Below are 16220 nucleotides of genomic sequence, written 5' to 3'. Positions count from 1 at the left end.
CCTGAGGTTATCTCATGACTGTTTACATTATTGTCTATAAAAGGTGGTCCTATTGTTTTATTCTTCCATTCATTCATCCAGTGTCCTTGCTCACTTTTTCTTTATAACTCTGAGAGCTATGAACAGGGAAGGTGACTTAAAATGCAGATGCGTAATTGTTTGGGGTGGAGGGCATTTGTGAGGTGAAAACAGATGCATCACAGGTGGGCGTTTAGTGAGCATTTTTTGTGAAACTGAAGTTATTTTTTTGGAGATGTGTTGGGTTCAGAGAGTGGGGTCCTAGGGTTCACTGGGAAAATTTTCGCCAGAGCTCCCCTTTCATTAACACTGGTGAGTTTCTCCACAAAACAGATGTTAGTTATCCAAAAGGGCAGGTTTATTATAGAAAGGGAGAGAAAATGACACCTGCATAGACACAAGTGGGCAGAAAGAGCTGCCCTGAAAGGGACAGGTTTGCTAAGAGAGAGGCCTGCATGGTCACAGGTGGGCAGCCTTGGGAGGGGAGCAGTCTCTGCTGAGGGAGGTCAGTGAAGAGAAGCCCCACCTTGGACACACGTCTCAGGGGCCAGGAAGGCTGTTACCCTGCAAAGGGAGAGAGTTGGCATCGAGAAGCACCTCCATAGGCACAGGCGGGTGGAAGAACTGCTGCTTCTGCTCTACAAAAGAAGATTGGTGAAAAGCAGCAACCTGCATAGTCACAGGTGGGCACAACTGCTGTCCTGTGCCAGTGCAGAGACTGCACTGATAAGAGTCTTTCTTCTCCCAAAGAGGAGAAGAATCATTCCTTTGTAGAGTGGTTCATTTTTGTTATTTTTGAATAACTGCATCCATAGAATTTGAAAAGGACCAGAGATTCTACAATGGCCCTCAATCTCCACATTCTCACCATGGTCTGCGCCCAGTGACAGCCACTCTCTACAGCAGTCTAACACTTGCTGAAGATCTGCGCCTTTGTGCCTAAGGATTTTTCATTTTTGTAGCTGTCTTAAGGACTATGTTAATTACTTCTACCCCCTCCTCCAGCTCTCACCATTGTGTGAGCCGAGTTCCTGGTCTTGTGGTGCCTCCTTTCCAAGTTTTTTTACTCTTAACCTCCATAAAAACTGAAACCATAGAGACATCCCTTAGAAAACAGCTAGGAGGCCTCATTGCTGGCAATTCCAAGGATGTAATGCTTGCAAGTCGCAGGCCCATCATCTCTCTGCTTGTGTTCAGGAAGTATATGTCTCTGTGAGATGGAGGAAGAAATTAGAAATGAGTCAGGGCATAGGTTGGAGAGATAGTAATAAAAATAAATGTTATTCATTAATTTGCCTGCCATCTTTGATAAAAAGGATAACATACAAATTTTAGGTTCCCCCCCACTTTTAAAACAATAGTTCCTGAGAGAAATTATTCAAACAAAACATATGTGCTAATACTTTAAACAACCATGAATGTGATGTATCCTCTTGAGATGATTATAGATCAGCAGTTTGAGATTAAGAATGAATCAATTTCAGGTTAACTCAAACTGTGCAGGACTATTGGACTCAAATCAAGATGCCCCAGTAATGCTGTTTATTTTGTTTACTCCTTTTTTTTTGTTTGTTTTTTATTTAGTTTTTTGTCAGTAACATACCCGAATTCAACTTTTATGTCTCACTTTACTTAGTGATAATAAGTACATTTATATATATATGTATATATGTTATCTATATTATATATATTATATGGGGGGTGGGGAAGTGAGATGCTGAGGTTTAAAAAAGATTATATCACTAGCCAAAGGTTCAGCAGATGAAAAGTAGTAAAGACCAGATTCAAAACCAATCATCAGACTTACTGGAATTAAGATATTTAAGAATAAATGAATTTGGGGTTGCTAATTAAATGTTGCCTATTGAAGACACATGCCATCTCTTCCCCTTCTAAAACACCACTAAAAAAGACAGTGATAGAATAAAACTGGGGCATAAAGCCCCACAGGAAGAGAACTAGAGAGAAGCAATATAAGGCAAGATATGCCAAAGTAGATAGAAGAGCAAGACCAGTTTGCAGGTTAGAGAATTCTACCCCTCCCTGGCACTAGTGAGTGGTGTGCAGTGGGAGCAGGTCTTCTGGAAGCTAATCAGTTCATGCCTGAGCACCAAATAGGAGGGCTCACGGAGGTGAGAACAGGGGACGGGTTCGGTGTTTTTAAAATACTAGATTTTCTTGCCTGTCCCTTAGAACTTGTCCCTGGCCCAACCAGAAAATGGGAGATTTATTCTAGAAAAGTTGAACAACAGTGCTGCAAAAGACAGGGCTCTACAGGGGATTAAGTGAAAGTCAGCAGAGTCAGATGCCCAACCTTGCCCCTTTATTTGGGCTAAATACCTTCCAGACAGAAGAATGGACCAAACTTTCCTGGAAGCACTGGCCAACTCAAGAAGAAAAGACCTGCCTGCCTGAGAGCTGGAGTTCCCTCAAGCAAAATAGTTGAGTCTGAATCAATCTAATATGAAGTAGATTTATAGATAAAGAGACATTCTGTGATGAAAGGCTCAATTCCCTAAATTGGTAGCACCAGAAAACATAGCTTTAAAATAGGGATGGTAAAGGCTGACCAAACTAAAAGGAAAAGCAATCAGAGCTGCAATCTTAATTATCTGTATACTAGAAACATGCAAATAGGAGTGAAAACATTTTAAAGAGACTGTTTACATTATCATACAATGTCAAGCACCCTGGGACTAAATCTAAAGAGTGAGATGAATGACCACTACAGAAAACTCCAACAGAATGCCAAAAACAATTAAAACTCTGAGTAAATGGAAGGGGCACATTGAAGTCACAGGCTAGAGTGCTACATACGTGAAAAGAATTCAAAAAATTGTGCTAACAGATTCAGAATGAGGAGAGCTGCTTTGTTTGAAGTCTAGATGAAGTTTGCTTTTTAAAACTATGCATTTACATTTTGGGTTTTTTTTTTTTGCATGTAATTTTATATATATTTTTCTTTTTTTTCACATGCAATTGTTGTTTTTTTTTTTTCATTTTATTTTGTATATATTTTACATCATTCTTCCTTTTTGTACAATGCATGCTTCTCCTCTCAGGTGTAGTCCCTGTAAAATTCCCACCACCATTTCACCCGTGCACCATCACCACAGTCCCTTACATACGAACACATCCCCTTCCCTGTTTTGATTCCCCTCCCTGCATTTCTGTGTTAAAGTAGAGTATATGGGCTTTGTGACATTTGCTTTCGATGGTGACTATGGCATTTCTCTTCATGATACTTGAGTCTATCTGGACTATTAGTGGTGCTTCCATGGTACCCCATGCTTATGCCTATCACAGTTTCCTGTACTATCACCCCACAGAATTAAGACATTTTGAAGCAGGCAATACATTTTCTTTGATGTTGTTCCCCTTGTGTTTATCAGTTTCCGGCACATGATTGAGATATAGCTCATACTTAGTGTTTGAATAAATGAGTTGAAATCAATTGTGAATACTTGTCCCAAAAATATCCTGGTCCTCATCCCTGGAACCTGTCATGATACCTTGTATGGCAAAAGCAGCCTGGCTGATGTGGTCATGTTAAGAATTTTGATATGGAGATGATGCCAGATAACCCAAGTATGACCTAAATGTGATGCGATAGTAAGTGTCCATAGAAGAGCTACACTGGGGGGTAGGGGGGCTGGGCTTTGACAATAAAGAATGCAATGCGACCACTGAAGCAAGAGCAAGATCCAGGGCTGACTTTGAAGATAGAGGAAGGGGCCCCTTGAGTCAAGAATTTACAGAATGCAGCTTTAGAAGCTGGGAAAGGCAAGGAAGCAGATTGCCCCATGGAGCCTGCCAAGGGAGCACAGCCCTGCCAGACCTTGAGTTTGGCCCTGTTGAAACTGACTTTGGACTTTTAACCTCCAGAACTGTGAGACTATAAATGGGTGTTGTTTTAAACCCTCAAGTTGGTAACTTGGGTAGCAGCGATAGGAAACTGGTATAATTTATAACTTCAAATAGATGTGTGAGTTTTCAATTTTTTTTTAATATTTCAATATTTCATATTGCCCCTCTCATTGAGGGCAGTGCCCATGTATTTCTGGGCCCCAAGATCATTCACACATTCTTGTCCACTTCCCAGCATGAAATGAACTGCCTCTTTGCTTTTATTTTGATTGAAGTTCATAAGGCCGTTACTTGTGAGCAATACAAAGGGAGTTATTTAGTTCAGTAATTAGCGCAACATATTAGTACCTATCACTTAGGAGGCTCTTTAATACTAGGACTTAAGGATGTAAAAGTTGAAGGACATAACTTCATCTAGATGTGAGGACAATCTTTCTAGTAGAAATGATGTTTGGACTGCATCTTGAATGATAAGTGCAATGTAATGTTAAAAAATAGGGCAGGCAGAAGACAAATGTTTAGGAGTTAGGAGATGGATGAGAGAAAAGCCTGGAGAGAGTTTGGGATGATATCATTGAGGAATTTAAAGGAAAAGATGGGTGAATGGATGGAAATTAGATATTCAGACAGATAAGTAAAATTGACTCTTGAATAGCCCAGGTTGGAAGGGTGTAGCTCCCCTTGTATATGGATTTTTTTCAACCCCTCCTCTGACTCCTCCTCAGCCTACTCAATGTGAAGACGACAGGGATGGAGACCCTTTTGGTGATCCTCTTAGATTTTCTTAACATTTTTTCTTTTTCTTTCTTTATTCTAAGAGTGCAGTATCTGATACATATAACATAAGGTATATGTTAATTAGCTGTTTGTGGTATCAGTAAGGCTGCTGGTCAACCATAGGCCATTAGTAGTTAAGTTTTAGGGGAGTTAAAATTTATGGGGAGATTGTTGAACAGACAGTTGGTACCCTACACCCCTCATTGATGGAGCCTTGAACACTGTAGTCCTCACAGCCCCTACCGAGTACGAGAGCAGCATGCCCATTAAATTTTTTAGTGGTCAGGGATTAAAATTAATGGTTTGTTTGCTTAATCTGCATTCTTCAATTTTATCATCAAAAGTTTTGTTTCTTTTTTTCTCCCTAAAAAAAGTGAAACTTTTGATTCATGTTCGGGGTTCATCAGATACCTAATAGGGAATGAGCATTTTTTCAAGTCATTTCTCGCAAGGGGTTCTGAGAAGGAAGCTTACAGATGACTGGTTGTGCTTTTGCGTACTTCTGAATGCATCCAGCTTGTGATAAACAACTCATCGAGGTAAAAATGAATGTTAGGACAGTTACTAATTGCAACTAAGAAAACCCCATACTCATGTAGTTTAAGCTGAAATAGGCATTTTTCACAACATCTAGTGTAATGCTCATTATAGTATAGTTCTAATAATCACTAGCAATGACTAAAAGAAACAATAAAATGGTAATGTATCTTGCAATCTGAAGTAGACAATTAGCTTGCAGTCTCTGTTTTCATAGCTATTTTTAAACTGTTGATTAAAACCATAAATGACTGCCTCCATTTTCCTAAATGTATGTTTAATTGAACCGCATTTGTTCATGTTTGTTACTGTTAACCTGACTGTTATCAGTACTTACTCTACCCAAGAGAGTAGTTGCTATGAAAAACAAAGGCTTGTTTCCTGTTGTGTAAAGACAGGGTTATCCTTAGTCAATAATTCACCTTTCAGCCCTAAGATAGTTGACTTGCGGCTTCTCATCCTGACTGGCTCTGAAGGGGAGTAATGTCAGCGTCCATTCATTTGGTTGCAAGAAGTAAAGAAATCAGTGATGTGCCTTTTCAATAGTCCTCAGTGGCTGTACGTGATATTTGCTCCTTCTGATGCATGCACTTTTTCTCCTTTGTGCCTAACATTTCTTATCTCTTCAGAAATTACTGGGGCAAACATTGTTAGCGAAACCAAAAGCCTTTGGAATTTCTATGTTTTCTTCAAACTTATAACTGTTTGCTTAATTATGTTTCTTTTTAACTGAAAACTAAGGGTCAGGAAGGATTGGTCAAAAAGTGTAAGGTGGGCCTCCCCTGTGGCGCGGCGGTTAAGCGCTTTGTTGCGAAGCTGCCCGCAGCTTCTGCAGCACCGGTTCCATCCCCGGCCGCTGGTGAGGGTCCCACATGGCCAGACCTCCCCTGCCGCCCACTGCTCCCCTCGGCAGTGTACTTCGTCAGTCTGCCTGTTCTATTCTCCGCTCTGGCTCTGGTGAATCCTCTCACCCTCCTGTGCCTCTGACTGTACCCTGTGCTTGTATAAATAAATAAGTAAATCTTAAAAAAAAAAAAAAAGTGTAAGGTGACATTCAAAAGGGAGAGATGGCCTTTTGCATGCAAGGGGAAAAACTCTGATTTTGCAAGCATGCATATTGACGAAGTGGTGTGGCAGCTGTCCATTAAAAAACGAGGGACCAACACCTGGGGTTTGGCATTACACCTGGTCTGCTTGGATCATCAGTGTGATAGGCTGCTAAAAATAGATAAGCTAGAGTAGATGTTTGGGTAAGGGTTTCCTCTATTTTATATAGGCTGGACCACATCCGACTGTTTTGTTCAGTTGCAGTCCTTTCAGAAGACAAAGCTTAGAAAGTTTGATGGTGGTGACTAAACCTAGTCCTGTTGTCCAGAAGGGGTTGCTTGTAAAACAGTGAGCTTCTGGGGGCCTCCCTGGTGGTGCAAGGGGTTAAGACTCAGCACTGTGAAGCTATCCGCAGCCACTGCAGCATGAGTTTGATCCCTGGCCAGGAAGGTGAACCACATGGTGTAGCAGACCGCTCCTGTCTCACCCGCTGCTCCCCTCAGCAGTGTATTTCAGTGGATCTGCCTCTGCCTGTTCTGCTCCCCACTCTGTCTCTCATGAATCCTCTCACACCCGCTGCCCGGTATCTCTGGCCTGCACCCCAGTTCTTGTATGCATAAAATAATAAATCTTAAAACAAACAGTAAGCTTCCATCGTGGGCAGCATTCAGGTTAGAACTCTGAGTGGGGCTTTTCCTGAACTGTGCACCAGCTGCTGAAACAGTGCCTGGGACATGGTGTTAAGTGTAAGAATGAGACTGGTAACCATCTCTTAAAAGAGTGTTCTCTGGGATTCGTGTGCAGGATGAACAAGACTATTTCAAAGGTCCATTCCTACAGTGGGATTGTGTACATTTGGGTCACTCTAGGACCAGAAGTTTTATGCAAAAGAAATGAACTGAGAGCATAATCAAACTCAGTTATAGTATTAAGCTGGACAGTTTGACCTCAGCAACTGACTGACCTTTTACATATGGTTTGTCTATTGCTCAACGTTGTTTTAGGTCGTTAGGTGATTTTGGTGACATGGTGATGAAAGGGTGATCTGTGCCACCCGTGGGTTGCCAAGATTAATCTGACAAGTCTAAGTGGCTGGTCAGCTCCCCTCTTGAGCCTGCAGTTCGTGAGGGAAGGTGACCTTCCCACCTGGAAGAAACTGCTCAGGGATGGTTCTACAAGCAATTTGGTTCCTCTCCTGCCAGTTATTCAGGGTGATGACACCCTCTTTCCAATGGCCTATTCACATAATGTCCAAATTGCAACTTTTGGGACAGCAGAGTGTCCTGCTGCTCATGAAATAGTGAAAATCACAGTGAGAGGAAGGAGTAACCGAAGTTAAATGCTAATTTGGAACATCTAATTGGGAAACAAAAGTTTGACTAAACACATTTGGGGGAACCATGTATCCAGAGCCATGTGATATTTCTTCAGAGATTAGATACACAAGCTAAAAGATACCCATCCTCTTGCTTTGTTCTCTTTTTTGATGCCACGGCTTTATTCCTTAGAGCACCAGAACTACTTTGGAATAGATGAAAACCTGGGTCCAGTAGCAGTTAGCATCCGGAGAGAGAAGGTGGAAGACGCCAAGGAGAAAGAAGGGTCCCAGTTCAACTACCGGGTGGCTTTCAGGACAAGTGAGGTAAGGAGCTGCCTATGTCCTTCCATGTGGGATTGACACTTTAGACTTTACTGCACTGGGTTGTTTTTATGTAAAGTATTGCATTTATTTTTAATATTAATGATTGCAACACTTATGATCATTTACAGTATTTTATTGCAAATAAAAGCTTGAAAACCTGTCATGGATGTTCAGTGGCAATGCTTTCCCTGCTGCCTTACATGATAGAAGGAATGAAGTGATAAGCACGCAAGGTTGTGGGGGCTGAGACAGAGAAGCCTGAAGTATACAATTCATGTCAGAATTTAGGAAGGACTTTACAAATCTAACACAGAAAATCGGACAGCTCGTGGTGGAGTGATGACTGGCTTTGTGTTTTTGCTAGGAGAGTAGGTTTGTCTGTCCAGACTTTATTGCAGGGGGTACCTAGATGTAATCCTTGCTTATCTTGCTTTGAGTGAAAAGTGAGATAGTGAGATCATTACATAAATGGCACAATATGTGTCACCAAATACATGGAGATGTTGATTTACATAAAGAGTTAGATTTGGTCTTGCACTTTAGATTTCATTCTCTTGACTCATTTTAATTAAAGGGGGGTATAGTTGGTGATTGCAGTTGACCCTTGAACAACATGGGGATTCATGTGGCCAACACCTTGTGCAGTTGAAAATCTGAGCATAATATACTCAGCCTCTGTGTCTCAGGTTCTGCTTCTGTGGATTTAATGGAGTGATATCAATGGCTGGTTGAATTTATGAATGCTGAACCTACTAATAGAAAAAAAAATCCATTTATAAATGGATTTATAAATGGATACACACACTTGTTGTTCAAGGGTCACCTGTGGTTCAGAATGGTATTTCGGTTCATTACCTCCAGGTCAGAGAAAGAGCGCATTGCTGACCACCTTCCATGTGTACGAGCCTGTGCCCGCTGTGCCTGCTGCCTGGTGCTTAGGTGCTCTGGCCATCTGGGCACATCCTGCAGAAGCTTGAGAGAAATCTTCTGTCATGAAGGGGCATATTTTAAGTTATACACCTGAATAGTCTGATTCTTAGCCACATGTGGTTATTTAAATTTAAAATAATTAAATAAAGTTTAAAATGTAATTCCTCAATTGGACTAGTCACGGGTCCAGGGATAAATAGCCACCTGGCTTGTGCGTTAGTGTGAAGAGAGATGCTCATCCTGCAGAAAGTTCTGCGAGGCTGTGGTGTCCCAGAGCAGTGTGCAAACTCTAGGCTCCAAGTGTTACCCCCATCATCACCATATTCCTCTATTATTACTCTTAAAATTCTCAAGAGTTAGAGGGGACAGAATTAGAACAGGTCTCTTGATTTGCAGTGCTGGGCTTTCCTCTTTCATCGTATTAGATTTGAGACATGTGTCAGAAGAGTAATCCATGCATTTATCACATGTTTGAGAATGTTTCAGTATAACAAACCATGAGACCAGATTCTGTGGTGGGCTTCTCAATCCTGCATCAGCCTTCCCAGGGTCTCTCCATTCAGATTCAGGAATTGTCAACAAGGAGAGAAAAAAAAATAAGACATAGAGAACTACAAAAAAGGAAAAGGGAAAACAGAATGACAGGAGGAATGTGATTAGGCAGACCCAGCCTCATGAGTCCACTTTCTCCTCTGCATCCTTGTCCCATTGGCTCTGGGAGTTGTAGGCCTGTCTCTTCCCCAAAGCAGGGCCATGCTTGTTCCTTCCCCTCCTCTACACACACATCTAATTGGTCTATCCTCACCTGGCTTGCTCCTGATCCCCCTGTGTTGTCTAAACACTAGCTGTGTTGATCCATTATCATCAAATTGAGAACCTTAGTCTCTTTTTCCCCATTCAGAAAAGAGACTTACCTTTCTTTATTTATAGCCATTAAAAAAATTATGATTCAGAGAGGTAATCAGGAGTAAATAGTAACTGAAGTCTGACTGTTGTCCTTGCAGCTTACAACACTGAGAGGAGCAATTTTGGAAGATGCTATCCCTTCTACCGCCAGACATGGTACTGCCCGAGGACTACCTCTCAAAGAAGTGCTGGAATATGTCATTCCAGAGCTGAGCATTCAGTGCCTGAGACAGGCTTCGAACTCACCCAAGGTTTCGGAGCAACTGCTCAAGCTTGATGAACAAGGGGTGTGTATAATATATGAAACTGTGCTTTTATACATGTGTAGCTATGTTTCTAAATGTTCAGAGTTTTTCCATCCACCTCTCTTTTAGGATGATTTATTTATAATGCCTTGAAGCATTTTTCTCTTTTAATTTTCCCCCCAAATGCTTTCATACTAGTTTAGAAACATCATGTATTTATAGTGTGATAATACTTCCCGCTGAGTTATATTGTTTTTACTAGGGCTATAGTATGACCCAACTAGCAAGAGCACATCTGATTCATGATTATTAGAGGTTCATGGTATTTTTTCCCAGGGTTTAAAAAAAAACTCATGTTGAGTGGCCCTCTCCCTCAGCTAGCACTTATTCCAGTTAACCATGTGCAAAAAACATCATGCTAATTGATGGCAGTGAGCAGCATGCATCAGGAAGATTGGAAGCTAAAACCTAGTTCCCAGCCCATGGGCTAGAAAGACCAAGAGTACAAAGACTTCTGCAAGGCAGTACAAAGACTTCTGCAAGGCCTCGGTGCAGTGAGTGCGTTGCAAAAAGAAGAAATAACCTGCAGCAGGGCAGTTCTTCTGAAGGAGGTAGTATTGTACTGGGCCATTAGACTTGGGTAGAATTCCAAGAGGGAGATTGAGCACGTGTCTTTTTGAAGAACTATGACTAGTTTCTTCACAAAACTTTTTTTTAACTTAGAAGTTAAAAAAAAAAAAAAAAACAACTAGCAAAGTATGCTAAGTGTAGGGCAAATAGGACCTTGAATGCTAGGCTAAGGAGTTTGCACTTGATTGATTCAGCTGACAGTAGGGAACCATTGAAGATATTCTAGTAGGATATGATCAGAAAAAACTATTTTGGAAAGGTTATCCTGGGAAAAAGGAATTGGATAAGCTGTTGAAGACAGAGATTGTTGGTGGCCTGGAGCACGGTTATGTGACTGTTGATATTGTCCAGGAAAGAATTTTGATGGATGTGACTGGGATGATGATCACAAGATGAAAAGCATCCTTTAAGTTTCATGTGTAAGCTAACTTGTAGGGCAAACTGAGAGGTAGGTCCCCAAGAATAAGGAATTTATTTTAAATGAGTGGATTTTTAAAAATTTTCTCAAGGAAAAATTATTTTGCATGTTTTAGTGAGAGTATGAGGTATTTTCTTGGTTGACCAGTCATATTCATTGTGGTATACTGGAATATTTGATACTCAGGTAACTGGAATTCTAAAATTGATGAAATTATAATCAGTCTTTCCAATAAGTTAACACTGCATTATTAGCCAAAGGAAGCAGAGGAATAACCCTAGATATCTTTGTTTCAAGATATCTGACATTAAAAGCAACTAAACCAAACCAGAACTCTAAACTTGAGCAGCTGACTTCTAAAAGCCTACGATACACAGAATAGTTTTACCCTGGTTGGTGCGTGTGGTGGCAGGATGGCACAGGGCAGGATCTCTATGATCAGGCAGATGGGCGAAGGAGAAGTCCTGGAGCCCTAGATAGTTTTTTCAGGCTTTTATCGAGTTTACCAGGTACACAGCAGGCAGGGGTGCCGTGTGGTGAGGGGCGGGAGGCTGGCAGGCCTCCCAGCTCCTGGCGAGTGTTCACTCTTTCTGGGCTCTCTGGCATGTGCCTTGTGGCTTCTGCTTCTCTGCTTGTTTCTCCCTCTGGTGGTCTGTTCCTTTCGCTCTGCTGGCATCCCCGTGACACCGCCCTTATAAGCTCAGTTTTAGCCCAGGTGTATCCCACCTACGTATGCCCACGCCCTACTCCAGGTGTCTGCATCAGGCATGCATTCAGGATCGCAGGGTTCCATCATTAATCCTAAAGGCAGGAGGGCAGAAAAGCCTGACCATCATTTACACTACAGTGCTGGTCAGTGTGTGGCATGTACAGAATGCCTTGGAAGCAGCTGAGGACACTGTGTTACCTTGGAGGATAGAGAGGATAAGCTGGAGCAAGTCCCAGTACTCTACATTCAAGCGGGCTCGACAAGAGCAGCGTTCATTTCCGTGTTGGTCACGAAGAGTGGATAAAGACAACTTGCTTCCCCTGGGGTAGTTTCTTGTCTCCTTATGTTTCTAGTATACATAAAATATATCACTGGGTCTTCTTATAGCAGGTACCTAGTAGATTGAGTGTATTTGGTCCCTTCAAGCTCCTGTGAAAATTTCATAGTTAGCCCGTTTTTCCCAAGTCTGAAATTGGTAGTTTCCCCCAAGAGATATTATGGCAGCTATGGCTCATCATCTCCTCACAAAATGAAGAAGATCTAGACAGTATGCTGGGCAAGTTTTTAAAATTAAAAAAAAAAAAACACATTAGATTAAACACCTTTAAACACTTTTAATGAACACAAATTTAAAATCTGATGTTAAGCAATTAATTTTGAAAATTGGGTTCTGCTTTTAAGCAAACCAATGCTTTGTCCAGATCCAATTGTATTTCACAGTTTTTTTTTTTTTCCTTTCTTTTGAGATTATATTTGTTTGCCTTTGGTATATTTTCTTAGTAGTAGACAATATGACATTTTAACTGCCCATAACTTTTTTTCTTTCCTGGGATATAAATTGACATAGTAGTTTCAGGTGCACAGCATAATAATTCAACCATGGTATGTAATGGTATCTTATTCCCATGTTACATGAAGAGGAGCTGCTATTTATTTTCATCTCTAGGGGAGATTGGGATAGCTTTTGTAACCTCCCAGTTACTAAGGGAACCTTAGAAATTGCCACTAGCCTATTAGGATGGTTGAGGGACTTTTCTGGGTAGTGCTGTATTTATTTCCTTTCCTAATAGTAAATCTGCCCAGTGAGGAGATGAGCCCTTTTTATGTTATGATTCTTAAAGATTTTTTTAATGTTGAAAAATATTTAAAGACTATCTTGTCAATTTCTGCTTTCAAGGTAATCCTTCTTGATTTGACACAGTCACTGAGTTTGTCACCTGTATAAAAGATATATTTTAGCAGTTAGCAATTCAGTAGATACTAGCTAATGCATTCCATTCTTAAAGTTTGATGAGATGTTAGGAGGACACCCCAGGACTGTGGAACAGGCTGTAATTCACATCAGACCAGGTAAATAAATGTCATTGGAGTGAGTGATTAAGCTCAGCCTGAGGTTCAGAAGGCTTAGAAACAAAACTGTTCAGAGAGAACTGGGAATTTTGGTACACAGGAAGCTCGAATTTCTGCTTGTCTTTATATCACGATCAGGCAGAAAAGTGTCTTGCCAGCTTCCTGATATATCCCTGGAGGAGGAGCTGTATTATGTTTTGGTGTTTTCATGAGATTGACAAGAGACTCAGGTGAGCGATGATGTCTTCACTGAATGCTGAATTCTGTTAGGTTTCTATGCAGCTGCAGCCAACATAGTAGACAAGCCACAGTTGTTTATTTGAAGTCACTGGAGATAATTTTATCTGTAGCAAACCTTTAATATAGCCTCTGAGCAAGATTTCTGCTCTCAACAGTTATTTGGCCTTTATGTTAATGAGAGCCCACAAGAAATGCCATGGAATGGTGAGTGCTGGCACTGTAGTCCAGTGCTGCATGCATCCTAGCACCCACTCCTTTCTCTACCCCCAGTAAAATGTGCCACCTTCATCCACATCCTTGCTTTAGTGTGTCCAGAGGTTGCATCTCTCTCTGACCCGTCCTCTTACTCTGCTTCTCTACCTGCCACCCACCTCCAGCACTGTCAGCAACTTGTGCCAGCACCATCTGGCCTTCTCATCTCCTGCTATTCTGCGGCCCGTGTCCCCTGGCCCGTCTGCCCTGACATCCCTGGCAGAAAAACACTTTCTCGTCTTGTGTCATCTCTTAGCAGCAGAAGGGTGGGTGTAGGGCTGTTCGGGGCCCTGAAGGCTGGGAGGGAGTGGCCTCAGGCTGGTCCAGCAGAGCCATCACTGCACAGGCACTGTTCCGGAGATTGTCGAGTCTCGTAGACTTGATATTTCCCATGGACTCTCATTCAGGCAAAGGCCAAATACATGAAAACTGAAGTCCTCTGGTACTTATTTGCTAACTGTAGTGTTGACCACTCCACACCCCTTTCTTCTAAGCCACCAAACACACCAGTCTGTGTTTAGATTCTAACAGTGAACAGGATTTGTGTTTCCATCCAAGAAATGTCTGGGCCCATGAGAATTAGGCCATGCCTCAGGTGTGTTATGACAGCTGCCAGAGCTCTGGTGACAGTGAAAATGCCCAGTTATACACACACACAGTGCGCCTCATCCCACACTCTGTGCACAGATTATTGTCTGTACCATGTGACTGAGGACCTGTGACTCTGGCAGGATCCCAGCACTGCCCGCCATGCCATAGGATCCATCAGTATAGGTTGCTCATTTAGTCAGATTGTGAGCAGGTGAGGTTTCCATTGATACCTCCCATGGCACTCAGTCAAGGTCGAAATGCATTCAGAATAAAGGTTGACTCTACCTGCTCGACTCTAAATTTATCCGAGCGTGCATTGGGGTGTCTCCTGCAGTCTGCTTCGATTACCCAAGCAGGTGTCTCTCCTTCCCGGATTGTGTGTTGTCATTAGCTAATGGAGGCCACTTTTCTCACTTTGCTACTCGAGGGAAATAAGTATCATTTTGCCTTATTTTACTGGTAGAGTCAGTTCTATGAATTTTGATTAAAGACTATTTTATAGCTGGATAATGAAATTGAGCAGTGTTATGGATTGATGTCTTTAGGGAATCGGTGGTGTCTGATAATCTGTCAGTCTTTGAGGCTCAGATTGCTGGTAGTAAGATTAAGAGCTCTGATTTCATGAGCGAGAAGTAGTTCCTCTTTGGGGAAAACAAGAGCTGTAAAAATGGATCCAGTTTCTCCCCGGCCTTGGGAGACAGCAGTTCTGTGGCTTCCAACATGATATGGAATTGACTGTGAGCTAGAATTACAGCAGGAACTCTTCAATTGCTATTAAAAATTTTTATGGTCTATGGTCTATTTAGCACATGTTTTCTTTTCAAGATAGTCAAAAATGTAGAAATAATTGTAATTACACAGCCAAAGTTACTTTTGTAGAAACAAAACACTATTCTATTTATGTACATAGATCACAGTTTCAGTTGGGATTCTTTCCTTACCAGACCTTAATTTGATTTATTTTTTTTCATTACAGCCTTTCATATTTTCATGACTGTTCAAATAAACAAATAAAGAAGGATTAGGAACCAGAGTGGGAAAACTTGTAAAAGTTCATGACCTTTTTTTCTTTCTGACTCAAAAGTTAATGCTCATTATTACATGAATGGTATAAGATTAAGTATTTCCATAGTTATATTTTTAAGTAGATGCTTGAATTTATCTGTCCATTTGGAGACCTGGCGTAGCCACATGGCCGTGGGTACACATTATATATTTCTTAGAGTTTCTGACATTTCTCCAGCTATATCTCAAGGCTTCTGTGTTTGTTGTGTAGTTATAGCATTTTCTACAGTGATAGTTGTTTATTCTCTTGCTTATTTGCCTCTGGGAATTTTCCTGGCATGTTTTCCTGAGAAAAAAAATCCTAAGCTTCTAGAGTTTTAATTTTCCTGGAAGTAGGCTTGTCTGCTCTTTGCCAAGTAATTACATTTCTCCCCCATTTCAGCTGAGCTTTCAGCACAAGATCGGGATCCTTTATTGCAAAGCAGGCCAGAGCACAGAGGAGGAGATGTATAACAATGAAACAGCGGGACCAGCTTTTGAAGAATTCCTTGATCTACTGGGCCAGAGAGTACGGCTCAAAGGATTCAGTAAATATCGAGCTCAGCTAGATAATAAAAGTAAGCTTCATATCTGTGTGTGTGTACAACTTTAAATCTCCGAAGGTAGGCATCCTGCATCAAGCTAAGCAAGCATTCGCATGCCCTCCTGTTCTTCACCCCAGAAGTAGACTGGCAAACTTATTGAGGATAGAATTTAGATTTCTTCAGATGAGCAAAGGAAGTACATTTTTCAAGAGGTGTGTGTTTCCCATAAGCTCAAAAGGTCAGTCTTTTTCCTTTTTAACACCAGCAGAGATTCCCCAGTGTTTTGTGAAGAATCTTTTAATATTTTCTTCTTTCTGGTAGCTTAACCTTCTATTACACCCTTGTTCTGGTATACCAAGGACGAGCACTGCATTTATTTCTCAAAGACAGAAATATTAACACATTCACTCATGCTGTGCTCTCAGGCTTCTTTTGTTCATTTCTGGTCTCACAGTGTTAACCTGGGAGGGAG

The 16220-nt window shown here is 41.4% G+C and overlaps 1 protein-coding gene across 2 annotated transcripts in view; it reads left to right on the top strand.

Moving 5' to 3' along the window:
* The window catches only part of SIPA1L2 (signal induced proliferation associated 1 like 2), a gene marked incomplete at both ends in the record, with an annotated part of 106938 nt that overhangs the window by 9723 nt on the left and 80995 nt on the right, over positions 1–16220 (top strand). For both annotated transcript variants that reach the window (XM_084254175.1, XM_084254174.1), the window contains 3 exons: positions 7755–7888; positions 9823–10011; positions 15607–15781. In XM_084254175.1, coding sequence (XP_084110301.1) covers positions 7755–7888; positions 9823–10011; positions 15607–15781 — 498 coding nt within the window. The remainder of the gene's footprint in view (positions 1–7754; positions 7889–9822; positions 10012–15606; positions 15782–16220) is intronic.

This window comes from Talpa europaea (genome assembly GCF_964194135.1).
Source record: "Talpa europaea genome assembly, chromosome: 14".
In the NCBI taxonomy this organism is placed as follows: Eukaryota; Metazoa; Chordata; class Mammalia; order Eulipotyphla; family Talpidae; genus Talpa; species Talpa europaea.
The sequence above is the reverse complement of the archived record's forward strand: the minus strand, read 5'-3'. Positions and strand labels throughout refer to the sequence as shown.